The sequence below is a fragment of the Sebastes fasciatus genome, chromosome 7, assembly GCF_043250625.1.
Source record: "Sebastes fasciatus isolate fSebFas1 chromosome 7, fSebFas1.pri, whole genome shotgun sequence".
NCBI lineage: Eukaryota > Metazoa > Chordata > Actinopteri > Perciformes > Sebastidae > Sebastes > Sebastes fasciatus.
Genome location: NC_133801.1, coordinates 25,725,157 through 25,745,101, shown reverse-complemented (window position 1 = coordinate 25,745,101; position 19,945 = coordinate 25,725,157). Strand labels below are relative to the sequence as shown.

The following is a 19,945-nucleotide window of genomic DNA, read 5'->3' as shown; positions in this document are numbered from 1 at the left end:
TTATATATCCAATTGGTTAGCGCGTTCGGCTGTTAAATTTGCAATTGCAATTCGGTTGGGCTGAAGAACTACGCCACGCCCCCTAAGCAGCCCGCCATATGAGTCTCTGTGGCGCAATTGGTTAGCGCGTTAGCTATCATACTAAAGGGAACTGTGATGTCAATCTCATTTGTTTTTGTGGCTTTCTTTGCGCACCTGTCAGCTAATTAATCTTACTTACCTTAAAGGTATCGAGTACCAATACCCAGTCCTAGTATGTACAGTATGTATGATTTCCCAATAATGCTACCAAGCCACCTTCATGAGTAATGACATGGATTCAGTATTTCTTAATATCAGTTTTATTTATCCTTTATTGCAATCAAGTCAAACTTCCATTCTGACAGGGACTATAACAACACAAGAAGTGCCCAAAAAATATATATTTCACTGACCTTTTTCATATTTGGCAACTTACAAGTCTCTGCTAAAACAAATAACAATATATACTATTTTATTCGTGAAAAAATACATTGTCAATTTCCACAACAAATTCCAAAGAAGGTGTGTAATACGTACAGTAGTTTGGTTAAATGACAACTTGAACATGCTACAACTTAAATATATTACAACAGAGAAAATAAAGGGCCGGATGCACGAACTGCACTTAACAATAAGCACTGCTTAGGTCAACATTTCAGGCTTTTAGGACCAGTGATTCCTTTTGTATGTTTGTGTTTATATATACTACTGTATAGTCCCAAAGCTGACAAGCGCTGACATTTGTAGCAGTCAGGTGTAGGATAGAACAGATTCTGGACAAAGATATGCTATCTTTACACATTTTTGGGGTTTGGCATATTGCAGATGTGGTGTATATTTGTGGTACTGTCCTTCTGAAGTTTGCAGCCTAATGCCAAGAAAGAAACCCAGCACAGTACCCAGAGTGGTGTATAGGTTTTCTTGATGAGGAGAGTGGACTACATTTTCAGTAAAGGTTCTGGTCCTCATTTAAAGAACTTTGAAATGGGATATTGCTTACATAATTAAGGTAGGGAAAGTTTTGAGTCACAGATGCAGAACTGGAACAATCTTGGAACCTATCGGCTATCGCTCTGATGACGGATGAGCTGTATTTCCTGGATTACCTTTTCCGTGCGCTGCTCATTGCTTACAGTCCATTAGCAACTGGAGATGCAAGACTGGAGTTGGAGAGACGACGTGTACGACCAGATTGTTTCATAAGTAGCCAGTTAACAAGCTTATTTTAAACCAATAAGAAAGCTAAACCATCGTCAGACGATAGCCGGTGGGTTCCCATATGCATTTCAGCCAATGCGTTCAGTCTCTTTTGTTCTCCACATGGACTGTTTAAGCCTACTCGAACGTGATTGCTCAATACTACTTGGACTACAAATGGAAACCAGAACTCTTCTGGTACCAAAATCTTGTCCCCCGTTACTACAGATTCTACATGTGAATGCAGAATCTGTTTATAGAGATTAGAACTGGAGTGGATAGTGGACAGATTAAGCACATGGTATGCATATGAATGACTGATTTTACACAGTAGTAGGTTAGTACTCTTTAGCCTGTGAACAGTTGTATAATATCTTCTGAAGGCCTGGAGGAGCTTAGTTAAACCTGATGACTTCATAATGATGTCATCAGGCTTGTAGACTATAAATTCATAATCCTGCGGTACAACAGGGGGTCGTGGAGTTCAACAGATCTGGGCATTTACCCAGGGAGAGGCTCTGTCTTATCAAAGATGATATCAAGCATTGCATTGTGGGGAATGTAGGATCCTGTGTTTAGGGAGTTTTGACAAGTCTTTTAAATCGGTCTCTTGCGAGTTCCTCAACTTTATGAAAGTGCAATACGGAATCACTGGTGTTCCTTTTTCAAACCCACATATGCTTTGAATTAGACTACAACTAAAAACAAATTCTTACGTCACAGTGTGTAACCCATCAAAGTGTCTGCTTTAAATAAATGATTCAAACAATGCTGACCATTCATGTAGTGTTGTGGATCCACACAGACTAAAGCAGATTGATGGAGAACGATTCCAGTCAGCCCCACACTTAAAAAGATGTCACTTACAAAACAGACGGAGGATCATTGACTACTCTGTTTTAGAGTTAAACCACAAGAAGCATGACTTCCATTTCCCCCAGACTCTCAACCTTAAGGCTGGGACCCCGCTTCAGTCACTTGTTATGCATACAGGGTTGCAGGAGACATTTAATACTGATATATTTTACATGAAAAATAAGCTCCATTGATTTAAACATATATAAGAATATCCTGTTAAGCCCATTACCCTATGCCTCGGAAAAAACACCTTAAATAACTGCCCAAAATGAATCAGGACTAGCTCCTAAACCATAAGGCTTAGATGCATATATCTGGGAATAAGAATCCATTCTTAGTAAAATAAACTATATTACCATGGAGATGCACCAAAGGAAAAATTGAGATTTTTATCCTTTATCTATTCTACTACTCTTTACTACAACCGGGACTGTACATTTTAATGAAAATACACAAAAATATATCATTTATGATTCAATTCATGAAGATATATTCAGGCGCTCTCCATGTTTTGGCCATGTTGTGTGTTTACTGGGAGTTTTACTTCAAACACTATATATTTCCATATAACCATGTTACAAATAACATAAATATCCCAAAAACACTGAAATAGTAATAAACACAATGAATACTGATCAAAATTCATATATGACCAAAGACAACCATGCTATAGAGCAAATTAATGCAGAATTAAAGGTATATTCTATCCTTCAGAACCAGAGGAAGAGAATGTTAGTTTGTTGGTGTCCGTCACCATCTGGTGGCTGAATTGAGCAAAAACTCCCCTGAAACCAAACTAGACTCTTGACCCAAGATGGCGCCTGGCTCGTCTCACAGCCGATCATTCTGGCTCTCTGGTGTTTTATGATCGTGTGTATGTAAGTAACTCAAATCTGCCATTTTGGGCTAAAACAACATATGCCTTGGTGAAATACTTTCACATAGATTTATGTTAATGTGACTGTAAAATGTAAAGTTTGACGGCTTTGTTTTGTGTTTTAGGTGCGTTGGAAAGCTCGGAATTTCTATTTTCCAACGATACCAAGCATGATATTGTAGACTTATGAGAAAATGATCACCGATCTTTTGATCACAACTTGACTTATATTTACATAACGTATTTCTGTACGACTTTATTGTTAAAATACTTTGTAATAAGACATTGTTTGGACAACATACAGTTGGTTTACAGATTCTGAAAGCTGAATACTTCAGGTTTTCAAAACAGTGTAGCATGCATATCTTCCATTGAGACTTTTTTGTGACTACACCACAGGGTACGACCCATTATGACCTAGTTCCGGGTCTGTCGGGCTTAAGAGGATATCTAGCCTAGATAACACTTGCACTGCATGCATTGCATGCTCGTGAAAACAGAATATTAAACTACACCATACTCAAATTCGCATGACGTTCGTTGACACTTGTCAACTGTACAATAATGGAATCATGAGAATTTAGATCCTAAAAACAGAATCACAAGCCGAGCTTGAGGAACCCTTGAACCACAGGTAAACATGCTTAAACCTTAACGTGTGCTTTTACTAATGCAGTTGGAATTCAGTCTGCTGTTGTTGATCTTGGTTTAGACACAAAATAATCATTTAAAGGGAAATGTTTAACATTTTGGAAAATAGGTTTATTTGCTTTCTTTCTTAGAGTGAGATGTAGTGAGCTGGAGTCAGGATATTGGTTAACCAACCTTCGCATAAAGACTCTCTCCAATGTAAAAACATTCCACTACCAAACCCTCTAAAGCTCACTGATTAACATGTTATATATTATTATATCTATATTAATTTCATCTGTACACAAACAGAAATGTGAAAATAAAAGGTTGTGGTTTTAGGGGGAGTTGCGTGCTTTGAAACTACAGGTATGAAACTATTGTTCATCAAGAAAGTTCCAGCACATAGGTCACAAACTGTCAATTTAAAATCTCTGTTAGTGTATGGATTGAACAAACGAGATACAAGTGAGTATTACTGAGCTTTAGAGGTGTTGTCTGGCTAGCTGTTTCCCCCTGCTTCCAGTCTTTATGCTAAGCTAGGCTAACTACATCCTGACTCCAGCTCTGTACTTAAGACACAAATATGAGACTAGTATCAGTCTCATCTTCTCACTCTCTGAAAGAAAGCAAATAAATCGATTTCCCAAACTGTTGAACTATCCCTTTAAAGATAACCTCCCTGATTCTGAAACAGTTCACAGTTGAGTTTTAGTGGTCATGGGGGTTTGGGGCAAAATATCAGAACCAGGGAGTGAACCTTTTGTGGATCAAATCATTATCAAAAGCTGCTCAAGACTGTTTCAATCTACAGACGGTATACTACTCCACAACAGATGGTTCCACACTATGTGATGTTAATCCTTATTATTATTATTATTATTATTATTATTATTATACTATAATGATACAGTTTTTCATATTATTATCTATTACTGTACTATTTCTATTACATTGCAGGTTGTAGTAGGTGTCCATTGTAACAATGTTAACAAGGTGAGGATCATAAGACCATATGACACAAACAACAACTAACAACATGAACAGGACATGGCGAGTACAGCTTAACGTTACCTAAACATGTAATATTCCCTCGCGGTGAAAACTTCCAGTTCTTGTACGGAGGGACACAAAGACAAATTCCACAGAACTGCACGATAAATCTATGATATTTCAATGAATATTTCCTGACACATCTGAAGTCGGGTTTTTGCCTTGTTGTTTTCTGTGGAACGGCTGCGGAAGTCTGGAATGAATAAACTTCGCCTGTGACGTGTTATGAGGTATTTTCAAGTATTTTAGTGAGTATTTACTTTAATGCATCTTGCTGTTTTCTGAGCAATGCCACTGATTAAAGTGTAGGTGGAATGAGAAGCGTTTTCTAAAATTTCAGTGGCACTGACTGTGCATGTCAGGATAGCTATCTGCCTCCTGTGGAGGGTCAGGAGCAGAAGGTCGACTGCAGCTGCTTGAAGGCGGCTTGTCTCTGTTTTTTATCCTCGTCCTGTTTCTTGCGTTCTTCTTTTTCCTCTCGAATCTCAGCCTCAAACTTGCTGCCCACAGACAGAGCCTGCATCTGGTAACAAACAGAAGGACAGTGTTTATTCCCATCAACACAAATCATCCCCGAGCAGCCCTGCAGGGCTGCTTCCTCTGCTTCATCTGAGGCTGCATTCACACCAGATCAGGTGTTGCGGCAATTCGTTGCAGGGTTGTGCGGTGGTTTGGGAGTAGGGATGTCGCAGTAGACCGATATTAACGATAACTGTGATAATTATAACAACAATTATTAATATGGTGCTCTCATCTGTGTTGACAACCATGCCTGGACCTAGCCATCTCCGACCATCACAGCTCTCTCCTGGTTTCAATCAGATTGCTCCAACAGAAAACAGTTCATCTCCATCAGTCAACCAAGGCGTGCCTCGAGGTTCTGTGCTTGGACCCCTCCTCTTCAACATCTATATGCTCCCCCTCGGTCAGATCATCCGTCACCATGGTCTCAGTTTCCAATCCTACGCCGACGACATACAGCTCTACCTCAGCACCAAGCCTGCTCCGAAAGGTTGGAGATCTCCTCCTAGACGTGGATGGCAGCTCCATCTGCCCATCCTCCGAGGTACGCAACCTAGGCGTCATCCGTGGACTCCACCCTCTCATTTCAGTCACACATCAAATCTATCACAAAATCTGCCTTCTACCACCTCAAAAACATTTCTCGACTCTGGCCGTCACTCTGCGACTCCGTGGCAGAGACCCTCATCCACGCCTTCATCACCTCCCATCTGGACTACTGTAATGGAGTCCTGTCCGGGGTACCCAGCAAAGCCCTGGACAGGCTCCAGTATGTTCAGAACTTGGCTGCCAGGGTTCTCACCTGCACTAGGCCCTGGCAGCACATCCCCCCTACTCTCATCCATCTTCACTGGCTTCCAATCAAGTCCCGCATCACCTATAAACTCCTCCTTCTCACATACAAATCTTTCCATGCCCTTGCCCCCCAGTACCTAACCAACCTTTTCCACCCTTGCACTTCATCCCGAAACCTACACTCCTCCGACACTGGTCTGCTCTCCACCCATCTCTTCAGCGTGTTCTGGGTCTAACCCGGGGCCTCTTACCAGTTGGACGTGCCCAGAAAACCTCCAAAGGGAGGCGTCCAGGAGGCATCCTGATCAGATACCACCTCAGCTGGCCCCTTTTGACGCAAATGAGCAGCGTCTCTTCTCCCTCCGGATGTCTGAGCTCTTCACCCTATCTCTAAGGCTGAGCCTAGCCACCCTACGGAGGAAGCTCATTTCGGCCGCTTGTATCCATGATCTCATTCTTTCGGTCATTACCCAAAGCTCATGACCATAGGTGAGGGTTGGAACGTAGATGGACTGGTAAATCGAGAGCTTTGCCTTCCGGACTGTTGTGATGAAAAGGGAGCTACAGTTTTCCTCGGTTTTATTTATTAGTATGATTTTGAGTACCCTCTTTGTAAAGCGTCCTTGGGTTTTTTGAAAGGTGCTATATAAGTCCAATCTATTATTATTATTATTACAGACTGGAGCACCCTTACATACAGTACAGACATAGAGTACCTTGGCTTCAAAGAAGTCCTTGGCCCCCATCACCCCCTCAGTGGAGACGTTGATCTCGGACAGCCTGGCCAGAGCCATCAGACCACTCTCCTCCTGCAGCTCGCCGGCTGCTGCTCTCCGGAAGATCAACAGGAACTGCAGGGAGTTGAGTTACATTTAGTAAAGAAGTCTTGCTGTGTTTATGTGACAAATTGTGTCGGTCACCTCAGTTTGCCCGTCTCCACACCCATTGACAAGGCACGATTTCCCACCTCTATTCTAGTCTACATCCGCAGGGCAACCATTTTTTGATGAGCCACCGCAGAGGGAGAAGCTCATCAAAGTCCAAGGTCAAGCGATGGATGAGTTAAGCTTCAATTCTATGGGGTTTTTTTTGTTTTGTTTTTTTGTTTCTGATACAATACCATGCAAACAGTATCCATTTAAAGCTGCAGTAGGCAACACTTTTTGGCATCATTGGGCAAAAATCCCAGAATAACCTTTCAGCATATTGTAATTCAAGTGTTCTGAGAGAAAACTAGACTTCTGCTCCTCCTCATGGCTCTGTTTACAGCCTTTGAAAAATCTAGGTCATTTCATTGAGAGAGAGAGCGTTCCTATTGGCTGTGCTCCGGCTGGTGGGCGGTGCTTGGTATTTCCTCAACTGATCTCAACATTGCTGCTCCGTCACAAACTTTCTCATTTTACAGCTAAACAGTACACTACAAGATGTTTCTGAGAAGATTTGAGGAGAGAAATAGGCATTACTGTAACAGAATATTGTTTCATATTTGATCAGCGCTGCCTAGCTTGACCGTTTGATCGGACTTTCCGAGTGATTGACAGCCGGCTCGAACAGATGGAAGCTGGACGGCAGACTCCAGATCAGCTCTGACTGGTTGTTTTCCTCCGGTCTGTGAAATCTTGCAGATGCCGTTAGGAGCAACGGAGGACACATGATTTTTCTCAGATTACCTGTCTCATGCACTACTGTCAGGATATAGCGACCGTTTTATAAAAATACCTTTCTTATAATCATATCTGCTCCAATCTCGCCTACTTCAGCTTTAAGTATCCGTTAAAGTGTACGCTATATTTAGAATATTTTCACCACTTTCTCTTGCCTTCAGCCCTTTCAGACGGGGAACTGAACTGGAAGTGAAACTTATCTCTGCTCTCTTCAGACTAGCCGATCTCTGTTCACTTTCAGCTAGGGTCTCTGTCGGAAAATATTCTAAATATAGCATACACTTTAACTGATATGGACTTTTTTAGGTGAGCCTTTTTAGATAAATTGCTGACCACTGCACTGTTCATGACTACACGACTGACCGGCGACAGGAGGTCACACAATAAAAGAACTTTCACCGGGAGGAATCCCCTTTTGCGGTCTCCAAACTACGTTTTGTCATGAAAACACGCAAGAAACAAACGGTAAATGACTTGATACCATGTGCGTAGTCATGCTTGTTAATGTTGTCGTTGGCACGTGTTCACAAATGTTTTTGCACGTCTTTACTATTTATCTGTTTTCCTCTAGGGGCAACAACAAATTTGGTCCGTGTTGCAAATGCAACACATAGCACACACAGTTACAGGCGACCCCTCCTCCCCCAGGTTTCCCCTGTGCCTTGTAAGGCTGGGGCGATTCGTCGACGTAGTCGACGTAATCGATTACGTAAATACGTCGATTTACGTAACGTGCGTCGACGCATCGGATGACGTAATGAAAATGCGCTGCGCCCGGTCCGAGCATGGATTCTGATTCCCCCAGAGCGCAAGAAGCATTAAAAAACCTCTCCAACGTTCATCAAAGGTGTGGGAATACTTCAAACAGAGACCCAACAATGTGGTGCTCTGTAAGTTGTGCAGGATGGAGATGGCGTACTACAGCAGTACAAGTGCAATGCACAAGCACCTGACAAGAAGGCATCCCAGAGCGCTGAGTGAAGAAGACAGCAGCAAGACACCGCTGTAAGTCCCGTTTACTTTTTCATCACCCAGGCATGATATATTAAGATTGTAAAAGCGCGGGCGTGTTTCTGTTAGCAGTACTCATTTAAAGTTTGTTTTTAAAATGTTTCTTAATCACCACCATGTTAAAAGTATTTTATGGACCACTGTTATAGTAACGTAACGTAACGTAACGTAACGTAACGTAACGTAATGTAACGTAACGTAACGTTACACCATGCGTCATCTAATGTTGTTATTCTGCCTTTTATTTTTTCTGTTTACTTAACGGCGATGTACGGGTGAGAAAATGGCTTATAGTAACATTACATATTGTTCTACAGTCTGTGACTGTTAGTCTATAAATAGTTTCAATTATTTCTCTTTCTCCACACTGATGCAAAAGTACATTTGCTAGTGTTTATCTTAACTGCATATTATTACAGTGATAAAAATAAATCCATGTCTAAACCATTTTAAGTTTTAAGTTAAGTACTTAAGTAAAAATACTGATGAGAATTATTATTATTATTATTAGCCTAATGTCATAACACAACAGTGCTGTGGAAATTAGACCCGTTTTAAAATGTGCCACTATTATCATTATTCTAATGGGCTTTCTGTGTCTCTTTTTCAGGACGAGACAAAGCAGAGTGGAGGACTTTTTCTACAAAAAGAACATTGCACTTTATTCCTTTTACATGAATTTACAATACAAGCTCTTGTTTTAATTTTATTTTGGAGAAATTTTATGTTGGACTGAAAACAGATTACCAGCAAAGACTGGGATATTTTTTGTTGTGAAATAATGCCATAATAATATTCTTGTTTTATGTATATGTTTATAAGAGAAGATATTTGAATAAAGTATTGAAATAATAATGAGTCAAGTTTTTGATATTTATTTATTTATAAAAAAAAATTCTAATAATTGATGAATTAGTTGTTAGATTAATCGACTAATCGAAAAAATAATCGTTAAAAAAATAATCGTTAGGTGCAGCCCTAGTGCCTTGCACTCTCATTGGCTGCAGCCCCGCGACAGGTCCAGATATTTAGCATGATAGATATCTGAGATGTGTCTAGGATGCGTCTGCCATGCATTGGCAAGCCTCTTGGCTCGTGTCTTTTAACAGTTCACACATAGCGCCGATGTGCGAGCCAATGCTGATTTGCCTGGTGTAGTGTGAACTAGGTATAACTGGACACACCGAAGTCACACGCTCACCTCTCTGAAGCTCAGCTTGCCATCGAAGTCTTCATCCACCTCTTTGATCATGTTCTTGAGGCCCAGGTGGGTTTGTGGGGCTCCCAGCTTCTCCATCATCAGCTTCAGCTCCATCAGGTCAATGAAGCCGTCTTTACCAGTGTCATACCTACAAACCAAAAACCCCACACAGTGTTAGGTCCAGCATGATGACAGCCAACACAGCACAGTGTTAACTCATACAGTTATTATGTTTCCATGTTCTTCTGTCCCTGCAACAAAACCCTGTAAGTGTTATATACTCTTATAGCTACGGCTACGTATTGTTTTTGAGGCTGGTGTAAATTTTTGGAGACCTCAAATTGGCACCAAAACCCAGGTCCTGATCCCATGGAAAACCTACCTGAACCTGATGTACATTTGGTTATTAGTTGTTGTTTTTTAGGGACCCAATCCAAGAATCTACCAATTAACAAGCAGCTCTGATGAAAAACAACAGCAGTACATATAAGCTTTCCTCTATTTCTTCTGTGATGATTATGAGCTGGGTAGAAGACAACAAGACTTTTTTTTAAACTTCAAATGATTTTGAAGAATATCAACATGTTTCACTGCAGAGCGGAGGCATTTAAACTTTTGTATGATATAAGTTTATATTTAAGTTGTCTTGGCAATATATCTTGCAATATTAGGCTATTTAATATGCTATTAATTATTAATTTATTTTTCTGAGTACCTCATTTCGTTCCCTTTCATGTAGGCCTACAACATGTTCTGGAATGAAAATAAAAATATCCTTCAGTTTTTTTTATATACCTAAATATAAAGATAAATTCATCATTCGTGAAGATTAAGAATATAGAATATAGAACACACAATCAATGCATATACTACATATTAGGGATGTCAATGAATATACTAAATTCAAATATATATTTGAATAGTAAAAAAAACAACATATTGAAATATGAAAATAATATTCAATTGTGAAAAAAAGCAGGCAATTTTGACAGCCCTAATATATATATCTATACATATATACAGTATATATACTGTAACAAATAACATATGCCTTGTTTTCTTTTGGCAATTTTGGCAAGAACATAGATTTGTGTCAGTGTGACCAGTGTGACTGTAAAATGTGAAGTTTGACGGCTTCGTTTCACACTGTGTCGCGGTGCGTTTTAGATGCGTTGGAAAGCTCGAAATTTCTATTTTCCAACGATACCAAGCATGATATTGTAGACTTATGAGAAAATGATCACCTATCTTTTGATCACAACTTGTTCTTATATTTACATTTCTGTATGACTTTATTGTTAAAATACCTGTTAACTTAGACAGGAAATGACTCAAATAAATATGAAATATCACAGGAAAGCCCAAATACACTGAAGGGGGCTTTAAGGACACTGATAAATGATGACCTCAAATCTCATTAAGTGCTGAGGTTTAATACCCAAGCTGATGATGTGACTAATTCTCACTCTTCCTCTCCTCTCTATGGATGTCCCCCTCTCACTGACAGCAGCTCTACAATGTAGGAGATTTTCCTTTATAGCTCGACTGACGAGCGAGTGTGACGAGTGAGAGATTCAAGCAACCAGCGAGACAGCTGTTCTGACTGGATGAGCCAACAACAAAGCCCACAGTGACTTGTTTGATAGGACGAGTATTTATAGAAGCTTTCAGCAGCTGTGTGTGTGTGTGTGTGTGTGTGTGTGTGACTGTTCTGTTCAGGCCAGAAACTAAGCCATTGTTTCATTCCAGCTCTTGAAAAGGCCACAAGAACCTCGCCCCTCTAAAATCTCCATGTAGCTCTGTCAACAACCAGCGTGATACGACATCATCACATACTGAAACCCACCCTACATTCAATGACCTAATTTCATTGTTCGCCCTAGGTCCGCGAGGGCTGTCCCACTTTCAAGTCATCACGTGCATGAGGAGTCTCTTGCAGACTTTTTGGGTCCCTTATGCACACTTTTCACATTTCTGCAGACATTGCCTACCACAGTTCATAGCGTTGTGACTTTAAACATGGGGTTACCATGTTTGCATGTACCAGTATACACACAATGTTCATCTATAGTGTGCCTTTGACAGCTGCTGTTAGTATCAGCAACGAGACAACTGCACCAACAACTCATCTTCTGCTACATCGCCATGATTCCTCAACACTCAATGTTGGAAAATGTAGAAGAAGGTTTAAATGTGGGATAAAGAAGATGCATATAGTTACATGGTAATTGTAACCAGGTTGGAAGTGATCACAATTAGTCCTTCATTTGCATTATGGAGTGATTAGAGCCAGAGAAAGGGCTTCCTCTCCAGGCAGCATTCCAGTCCCGGGAGCACAAAGCACCCATAGACTCATTTAGCTGTTCTTTGTGGGAGCAGAGGAATGCCAGAGGCAAGCTACAGCAGGGTGTTTCCCTGCTGTCGTCTGACCATGAGCGAAGCAGGCAGGCATTACGGTCACGGGCACACAGGAACGCTCATTACAGGACTACGGTTCATCTACACTGCCTTGACCTGTTTGGTTTTATATGTTTATGAACCCCCGTTCTTTTCTTGTGTATCCTTCATGGTTTGTCATCTTGCCTGTGGTTTAGATGCATTTGTTTATATGTATGTAAAAAAACAATTCAGATATGATGCATAATTATTCATTAAATTATCCAGCATCAAATTAGAATTGGAAGCTTTAACGTGACCTTGAACCGACGTTAACTATATTTCAGTACATTGTGCCTGTAATTCCTCTCTTTCACTCTTCACTGGAAGTAAACATTTGAATGTAGGACTTTCACTGTGCCGTATTATTAGTTTTACTATTATGACTTTGTGATTTTCACCCATACGCCAACTTTGAAAACAGTTAAGATGTCTGATACGCGCCACGCCATGCCAAACAATCTGGCACGGCTCTTGAGCATGATGGGCCTGATGTGGAGGAAGAATCGCTGCATTTGTGGAAAAAGATATCCGACAGAATTCTAGAATCAATCAATAAGCGATTCGACTTCCTAGATTACTAATTTGAAACTGTTATGAAAACTCAACTGGCTCCGACTGAAAGAACTGTTGCTGCAGAGGAACAAGGCTGTGATCACGAGTGGCATATTCAGACACTGGAGCTGTGCCTGACAGATATGAAAAAGTTAAATGAAAGGCTTCTAACGAAGATTGACGACTTTGTGGGGTGCTCGAGACGTAATAATATCAAGATTGTGGGGATCCCTCAGGGTGAAGAGAAAGGCAGACCCACGGAGTTCATTGCTGGATTTATACCTAAGTTACCCGGGGTGAGCCAAGGTAACCCCGACTCTCTGAAGTTAGGATAGGTTGTCGGGCAGCGAATCTTGCGAGAGCTTTCACACGTTTTTGCAGCTTGGGGGTTACCTTCTGGGCATGACCATTTAAATTTGACACACAAAAGAGAACCTGCCAACAGAGTGAACAGCTTGTGCATCAAGTACATAAAACACAGCATGAAGGCCAACAGCAGAGACTGCTAAACATACATGTTACAATTGAATATGGTGTGAATCCACATTAAGGTCCTGTCTCTGACTACACTATCAACACTACACATCAATATCAGTATAGCATAGGTGGCAAAAATATGGAACTGCAATTTTTCTGATCACTTTTAAAAGTGATTTAGATAGCGATTATTAAACTCTTGGCCTGTAATGGTGCTCTGGATAGTATAAAACAAGACTATGTTTTACTAGGCTTTGCATACTGTAAGTTGAGACTATACTATGTTAAATTTAAATCAGCTGCAGATTCATCAGCCCACAGTGGTGAACCTGGCATGGACCATCCACAGCAACACATCCCAGCTAAGCAGTAGTCATGCGATAGACAGGTACCACAACGTAGCGAGAATCCTAATCAGATATAAGATAACTACATACTGTATGAGAGTCGGTCCTTACTTATTGTTGTTTTGATAACACCTCAAAATCCAATATAACCACAGGCTTTCAAAGTCTTAAGATACCACAGTATGGACTTTCTGTTTGGCGATGTAGACGACAGGTGTTCCATACATTATTTAACTCCAGGCCAGAGGAACAGCTTTGAAGATTTAAAAAAAAAAAGCTTCAGTTTACACCTGAAAAATAGCGCCTGATCGTAATGGACATGTTATCATCATCTCCGACAGGTTCTTTCATATACCGGTTATATTTGTATGTGTATATGCCCCATAATTTTGATGATGCCAAATGTATGACTACGCCTCTATCCTCTATACCAAATGTAGACACACATTATATAATTCTTGGACGAGACCTAAACTGTGTCATGAACACCCAGCTGAATGGTTCAAACCCCAGTTAGTTACCTCACTCTCAAAGATGGCCATAGCACTAACATCATGTATGAAGGACTATGGAGGCTGTGATCCTGGAGATGTGTTCACTCACACACCAGAGCTAACTCATTTTTCTCTCATGTACATCAGACTTACTCCAGGAGAGGTTATTATAGAAATAATATAATATAGCAACCATCCATGCATTCCTCTGAATATTCAGCAATAGTCATATCAGACCATTCCCCTGTATTACTCACACTGGAGACTCAACACATCATTACTGTCCAACAATGCCTTCTGAACTTCAATAATACAAGTCAGTATCAGCCCGATATTCAATCTGATATCGGTATCGGTGCATCCTTAATCGAGACACGCATCTCAGATGTATGACAACAAATCAACTCACAACGTGTCACCTGAAAATCAATACTACTTCTAAATCATTGGGCAGAAATTCCATAATAACCTTTCAGCATATTGTAATTTAAGTGTTCTGAGAGAAAACTAGACTTCTGCTCCTCCTCATGGCTCTTTTTTCAGGCTTTAAAAAATATAGCCTGTGACGGGAGACTTTGACCAATAACAGGTCATTTCATTGAGAGAGCGTTCCTATTGGCTGTGCTCCGATCATGTGACCGGAACTTGGCGTTCCTTCACCAGATTTCACAATGACGGCGGCGTCACAAACTTTCTCATTTTACAGCTAAACCGTGCACTACAAGATGATTCTGAAAACATTTGAGGCGAGAAATATGCATTAACATAACATAATATTGATTCATATTTGATTAGCGCTGCCTAGTTTGACCGATTGGTCGGAGTTCGCGAGTGATTGACAGCCGGCTCTCATAGACAGCAGCTGGACAGCAGACCTCAGATCAGTTCTTACTGCTTGTTTTCCTCCGTTCTATGAAATCTTGCAGATGCCGTTAGGAGCACCGGAGGACACCGGAGAAACATGCTTTTTTTCAGGTTATATGTACTACTGTCACGATATAGCGACCGCTTTATAAAAATAACTTTTTTTTTAAATCATATCTGCTCCAATCTCGCCTACTTCAGCTTTAACTTAAAGCATTTAATGAGCAAAAAGGAAAACAAGAAATGTTCATGTAGATCTGTTCTCTGAAAGAATTTAAAATGATTAGTTGATTAATAAATAGATTTTAAAAAAAAATCGGGCTGCAGCTATTTTGATGATGGATTACTCATTTAAACATTCACTTGTTCCAGGTTCATTTCTTCATCTAATGACAGATAACTACATATTTTTGGTTGTTTCCACTCCCCTGTCCAGTCTGGCCGGTTGTGGATGTTATGATAGATGTTATGATGGGTGTTATGATGGGTGTTATGATGGGGGATGGGTGCTATGATGGGTGTTATGATGGGTGATGGATGTTATGATAGGTGTTATGATAGGTGATGGGTGTTATGATGGGTGCTATGATGGGTGATGGGTGTTATGATATGTGATGGGTGTTATGATGGGTGATGGTGTTATGATGGGTGATGGTGTTATGATGGGTGATGGGTGCTATGATGAGTGTTATGATGGGTGATGGGTGCTATGATGGGTGGTATGATGGGTGTTATGATGGGTGATGGGTGTTATGATAGGTGATGGGTGTTATGATAGGTGATGGGTGATGGGTGCTATGATGGGTGATGGTGTTATGATGGGTGCTATGATGAGTGTTATGATGGGTGATATGATAGGTGATGGGTGTTATGATGGGTGATGGGTGTTATGATGGAGGATAGGTGTTATGATGGGTGATATGATGGGTGATGGTGTTATGATGGGTGATGGTGTTATGATGGGTGATGAGTGCTATGATGGGTGATGGGTGCTATGATGGGTGATGGGTGTTATGATGGAGGATAGGTGTTATGATGGGTGATGAGTGTTATGATGGGTGATGGTGTTATGATGGGTGCTATGATGGGTGCTGTGATGGGATGATGGATGATGGGTGCTATGATGGGTGATGGGTGCTATGATGGGTGATGGGTGTTATGATGGGTGATGAGTGTTATGATGGGTGATGGTGTTATGATGGGTGATGGGTGCTATGATGGGTGCTGTGATGGGATGATGGGTGTTATGATGGGTGATGGTGTTATGATGGGTGATGGTGTTATGATGGGATGATGGGTGATGGTGTTATGATGGGTGATATGATGATTGATGGGTGCTATGATGGGTGTTATGATGGGTGATGGTGTTATGATGGGTGATGGGTGCTATGATGGGTGATGGGTGTTATGATGGGTGATGGTGTTATGATGGGTGATGGTGTTATGATGGGTGATATGATGATTGATGGGTGCTATGATGGGTGCTATGATGAGGTGATGGGTGCCACCCCGGCATGTCTACCAGCCCGCAGGGCTCTGCTGTTGTGATCACGACACACCACCGGATGGATCAGATGGTCAGTGGGCCTACTAACAGGGTCTAACAGCCCGCTGACGGTGAGGTGGGCCTCCGGTGAGCAGCAGCGGGAGAACCGCTCGGTGGTCACAGTCTGCAGCCTCAGCAGCATCTTAATCCCATCAGCAGCTCCACTCAGCCCCGATCAACCACGACTACTACCCGGGAAACATGTCGTGACCGCCGCTTCGTGTGTGTAAAAAGGACAAAAGAAAGAGCCTTTACCGTTTGAACATGGTCTCCATGTCCTTGATCTGCTTGCGGGAGAACTCCTTGAACTCCGTGTGGGGGTTGAAGACGCGGGTGAGTCTCGGAGCAGCGGTGCCCTCGTTGATGTCCTGCCTGCGGGTCAGCTTGGCGGACAGCTCGGAGGACGAGTCTCCGCAGGCTGCCTCGGCCTCCTGCTGCGGTTTGGGTCGGACCGGGCTCGGGACTGGGCTCGGGCTCTTGTTCTGGTCCTGGTTCTGGTTGTGGTCTGGCTCCGGCCTCGGCTCAGTCTCCTGCGTAATGGCCAGCCGAGACTGCAGCTTCCTAGCGAGCTCTTCAGACGCCATGGTGGAGGAGAGTAGCACGCTGTTGACGGAGGCTGGAGGAGGAATGGAGCCTGACAGCCGTCTCTAGTCTCTAGTACCAATCTGTCGCTAAGCGACCGCACACCACCGACACTGCTTCCGGTCACACATTTCAAAATAAAAGACGGTCATCTTTCACTTATATACAGTAGTGCTCTCAAAGAGGGTTCTGAGTCTAGTTTTAGTTTCTATACCTGTGGTCACAGATTAATTATCAGTGCCTAGCTTTAAAGGTCCCATATTATGCTCATTTTCAGGTTCATACTTGTATTTTGTGTTTCTACTAGAACATGTTTACATGCTATAATGTTAAAAAAACCACTTTATTTTCCTCATACTGTCGGACTGAATATACCTGTATTTACCCTCTGTCTGAAACGCTCCGTTTTAGCACATTTTGATGGAATTGCAACAGAATTGCGTTGCTAGGCAACAGCTTGGGTCCATGTGGACTTCCTGTCAGCTGATGTCATTAACATACACTGCAACAGGAATATACAGGAATAATTAAAGCTGCAAGCAGCGATGAACGGGCCCTCGCACCTTCCCTTGGGTTGGGGTAGTGGCGGGACGCCGATTGACGAGGGCACAATGAAACCGAAACTCTGACGACTGCAATGACGCCTGCCACAAGACTCTATGACAGGCGGTTCATGAGTAATGAAAGGGGGCGGGGCTATGAGTATATTTTTGCATGCATATCAGGACTGGACCCTTATCATGCCTGAGAAATTTGGGGCAGATCGGACTATGAACAGTGGAGTTACAATAACTTCCTGTTTCATGGCAAATGGCTCAAAATGGCCACCATGCCACGGTCAGGTCGTTCTGTGAAAACTCACCATTTTGATAACTTTTCATCATTAAGGTCTTGAGATGGTCCTGACCAAATTTCAAGTCGTTCTGATTAAATCTGTAGGAGGAGTTTGTTAAAGTACGCGGCCTATAAAACGCTAAAAATGGGCAAAAATGATCGCATATTAAATTAAAAATGGCTGACTTCCTGTTGAGTTTTGGGCATACCTCTAAGAGGCTTTTTTGTGTGTCTCCACATGTTGCATCTGTCTGCCAAATTTCATACATATAGGTGAAACCGGAGCGAGGGGCTCAATTTTTCCAACTTTCTAGGGGGTGCTAGTGAGCCATTTTGCAACACCCAAGCCCGAGACCCTTAAAATATCAAATTTTTCACCACGTCTGATAAGTGTGCCAAGTTTAACAACTTTTGGAGCATGCTAAGGCCCTCAGAAAGGCGATTCATTTGCATGAAAAAGAATAATCCTTACAGTTTCAATAGGGCCTTACCTGGCCCGACGTTGTCGGTGCTCGGGCCCTAAGTATGACCTCATAGGCTCTCCACAAATGATTGATTATCTGTGACTTACTGGTAATATGACAGCAGCTGAGCTGTCTAGTCCAGCACCATATAGACAGTGTGTACAGTGTAGATCAAGTGTATGTTGTTGGATGAGGTCAAAATAAAGTAGAGCAGCCTGTACTTTATTCCACGTCATGACAGGTGCATTCACTGGGTCGGTACAGGCCAGACATGTGGCTCTGGCAGTCAAGGTTGCCTGTTGGGGTTCGGTGGTGTCGGAGTTCAAGGAGTCCAGAAGCTAAATGAAATAACGGTCACTTCCAAGCTTGTTTAGAAAATATTTATTTCATGGAATGTACACTGTACAAAGGCAATGAAGCATGTGAGATACACTGAGATCTCATCCTTCACAATCACATTTGTGGAACATTTCCTCTCTTATGTCTTAATGATTTCTTTAAACCATATAGATAACATAGTGATTCTCTTCATATCAACAGCCTTTAAAGGGAAAATACCCCAAATACAAACACACACATTTACTACAACACTCAGGCTGCTTCCTGACCTATATTTCTTTCCTAAATCAAGACATTTATTATAGTACAAAATGAACATAATACATTGATTTTGGCTTTGCATAATGATTTAGGCAATGATTTCTAAAGGCATTAATCTACAAATCAATGAGCTGTCAGTATCATTCTATCAGTCACTACTGAGCCATATGTCAGTCTAATATTAGATAGCTCACTTTATGGATGTCTTTGTTCCAAAAGACTTCCAATGAATAACCTTTGCAGCTTAACATTGACAGAGGAATTACAACCAATGTTGTGATTGTCAGCTCATGTTGATGTCTACAGTGTAAACCTTCTGTTGCTGGTCCACAAACATCAGTAGAGGATGCCCCTTTTAAGGGATGACAGAGGAGTCATTGCCTTGTATCCCTTCCTTATTGGTACCTGCTCTTTCAACACTTTCAATATAGCTTACCTGCCTTACCTACTAATGCCATGTTTAGTTTTACAGGGCTGGCGCTGATGCCTGTCAACCTAAAATGACCTTCTGTGACTAAAATAGTTCTCTTAAGTGGAAAATATTCACTCCAGTGTCATAAAAAAATATAATCCACCTGTGTAATGTATTGTTGAACTACACCAATTAAATTATCAAATGCCATGAAATCCAAAACAGGTTTAAAGACCATAACAGTGTTTAAAACATTCACTACAAATCACATATACTTTACATTTCTGATGGAACGCTATAGGGTTTTAATTGTTCAGTAAATGTCCGTCTGTTGGTCGGTGGGTTTGAAATATCTCAACAACTATTGGATGGATTTCTGTGAAATCTTGTACAGACATTCATGTTCCCCAGAGGATAAATCCTGCTGACTTTTCCTCTCGCTCCATCAAGAGAACAACATTTCTCTTTGTCAAGTAGGCTACTTTGGTTTATGACCAAATACCTG

At 41.5% G+C, this 19,945-nt stretch overlaps 1 protein-coding gene and 1 long non-coding RNA gene across 2 annotated transcripts; one reads left to right on the top strand and one right to left on the bottom strand.

The window, feature by feature from the left end:
• Positions 1–325: 325 nt before the first annotated feature.
• Positions 326–17,235, bottom strand: efhd1 (EF-hand domain family, member D1). Its single transcript, XM_074639993.1, has 4 exons — positions 16,804–17,235; positions 9,830–9,977; positions 6,670–6,804; positions 326–5,159 (listed from the first exon to the last, which is right to left on the bottom strand). Exons 1-4 carry the CDS (start codon positions 17,130–17,132, stop codon positions 5,025–5,027), a joined length of 747 nt encoding a protein of 248 aa, XP_074496094.1. The 5' UTR covers positions 17,133–17,235; the 3' UTR covers positions 326–5,024.
• On the top strand, positions 8,445–9,550 carry LOC141770470 (uncharacterized). The gene is made up of 2 exons (XR_012594571.1): positions 8,445–8,622; positions 9,239–9,550. It is a non-coding gene; the product is annotated as an uncharacterized LOC141770470 (long non-coding RNA).
• Positions 17,236–19,945: the final 2,710 nt, after the last annotated feature.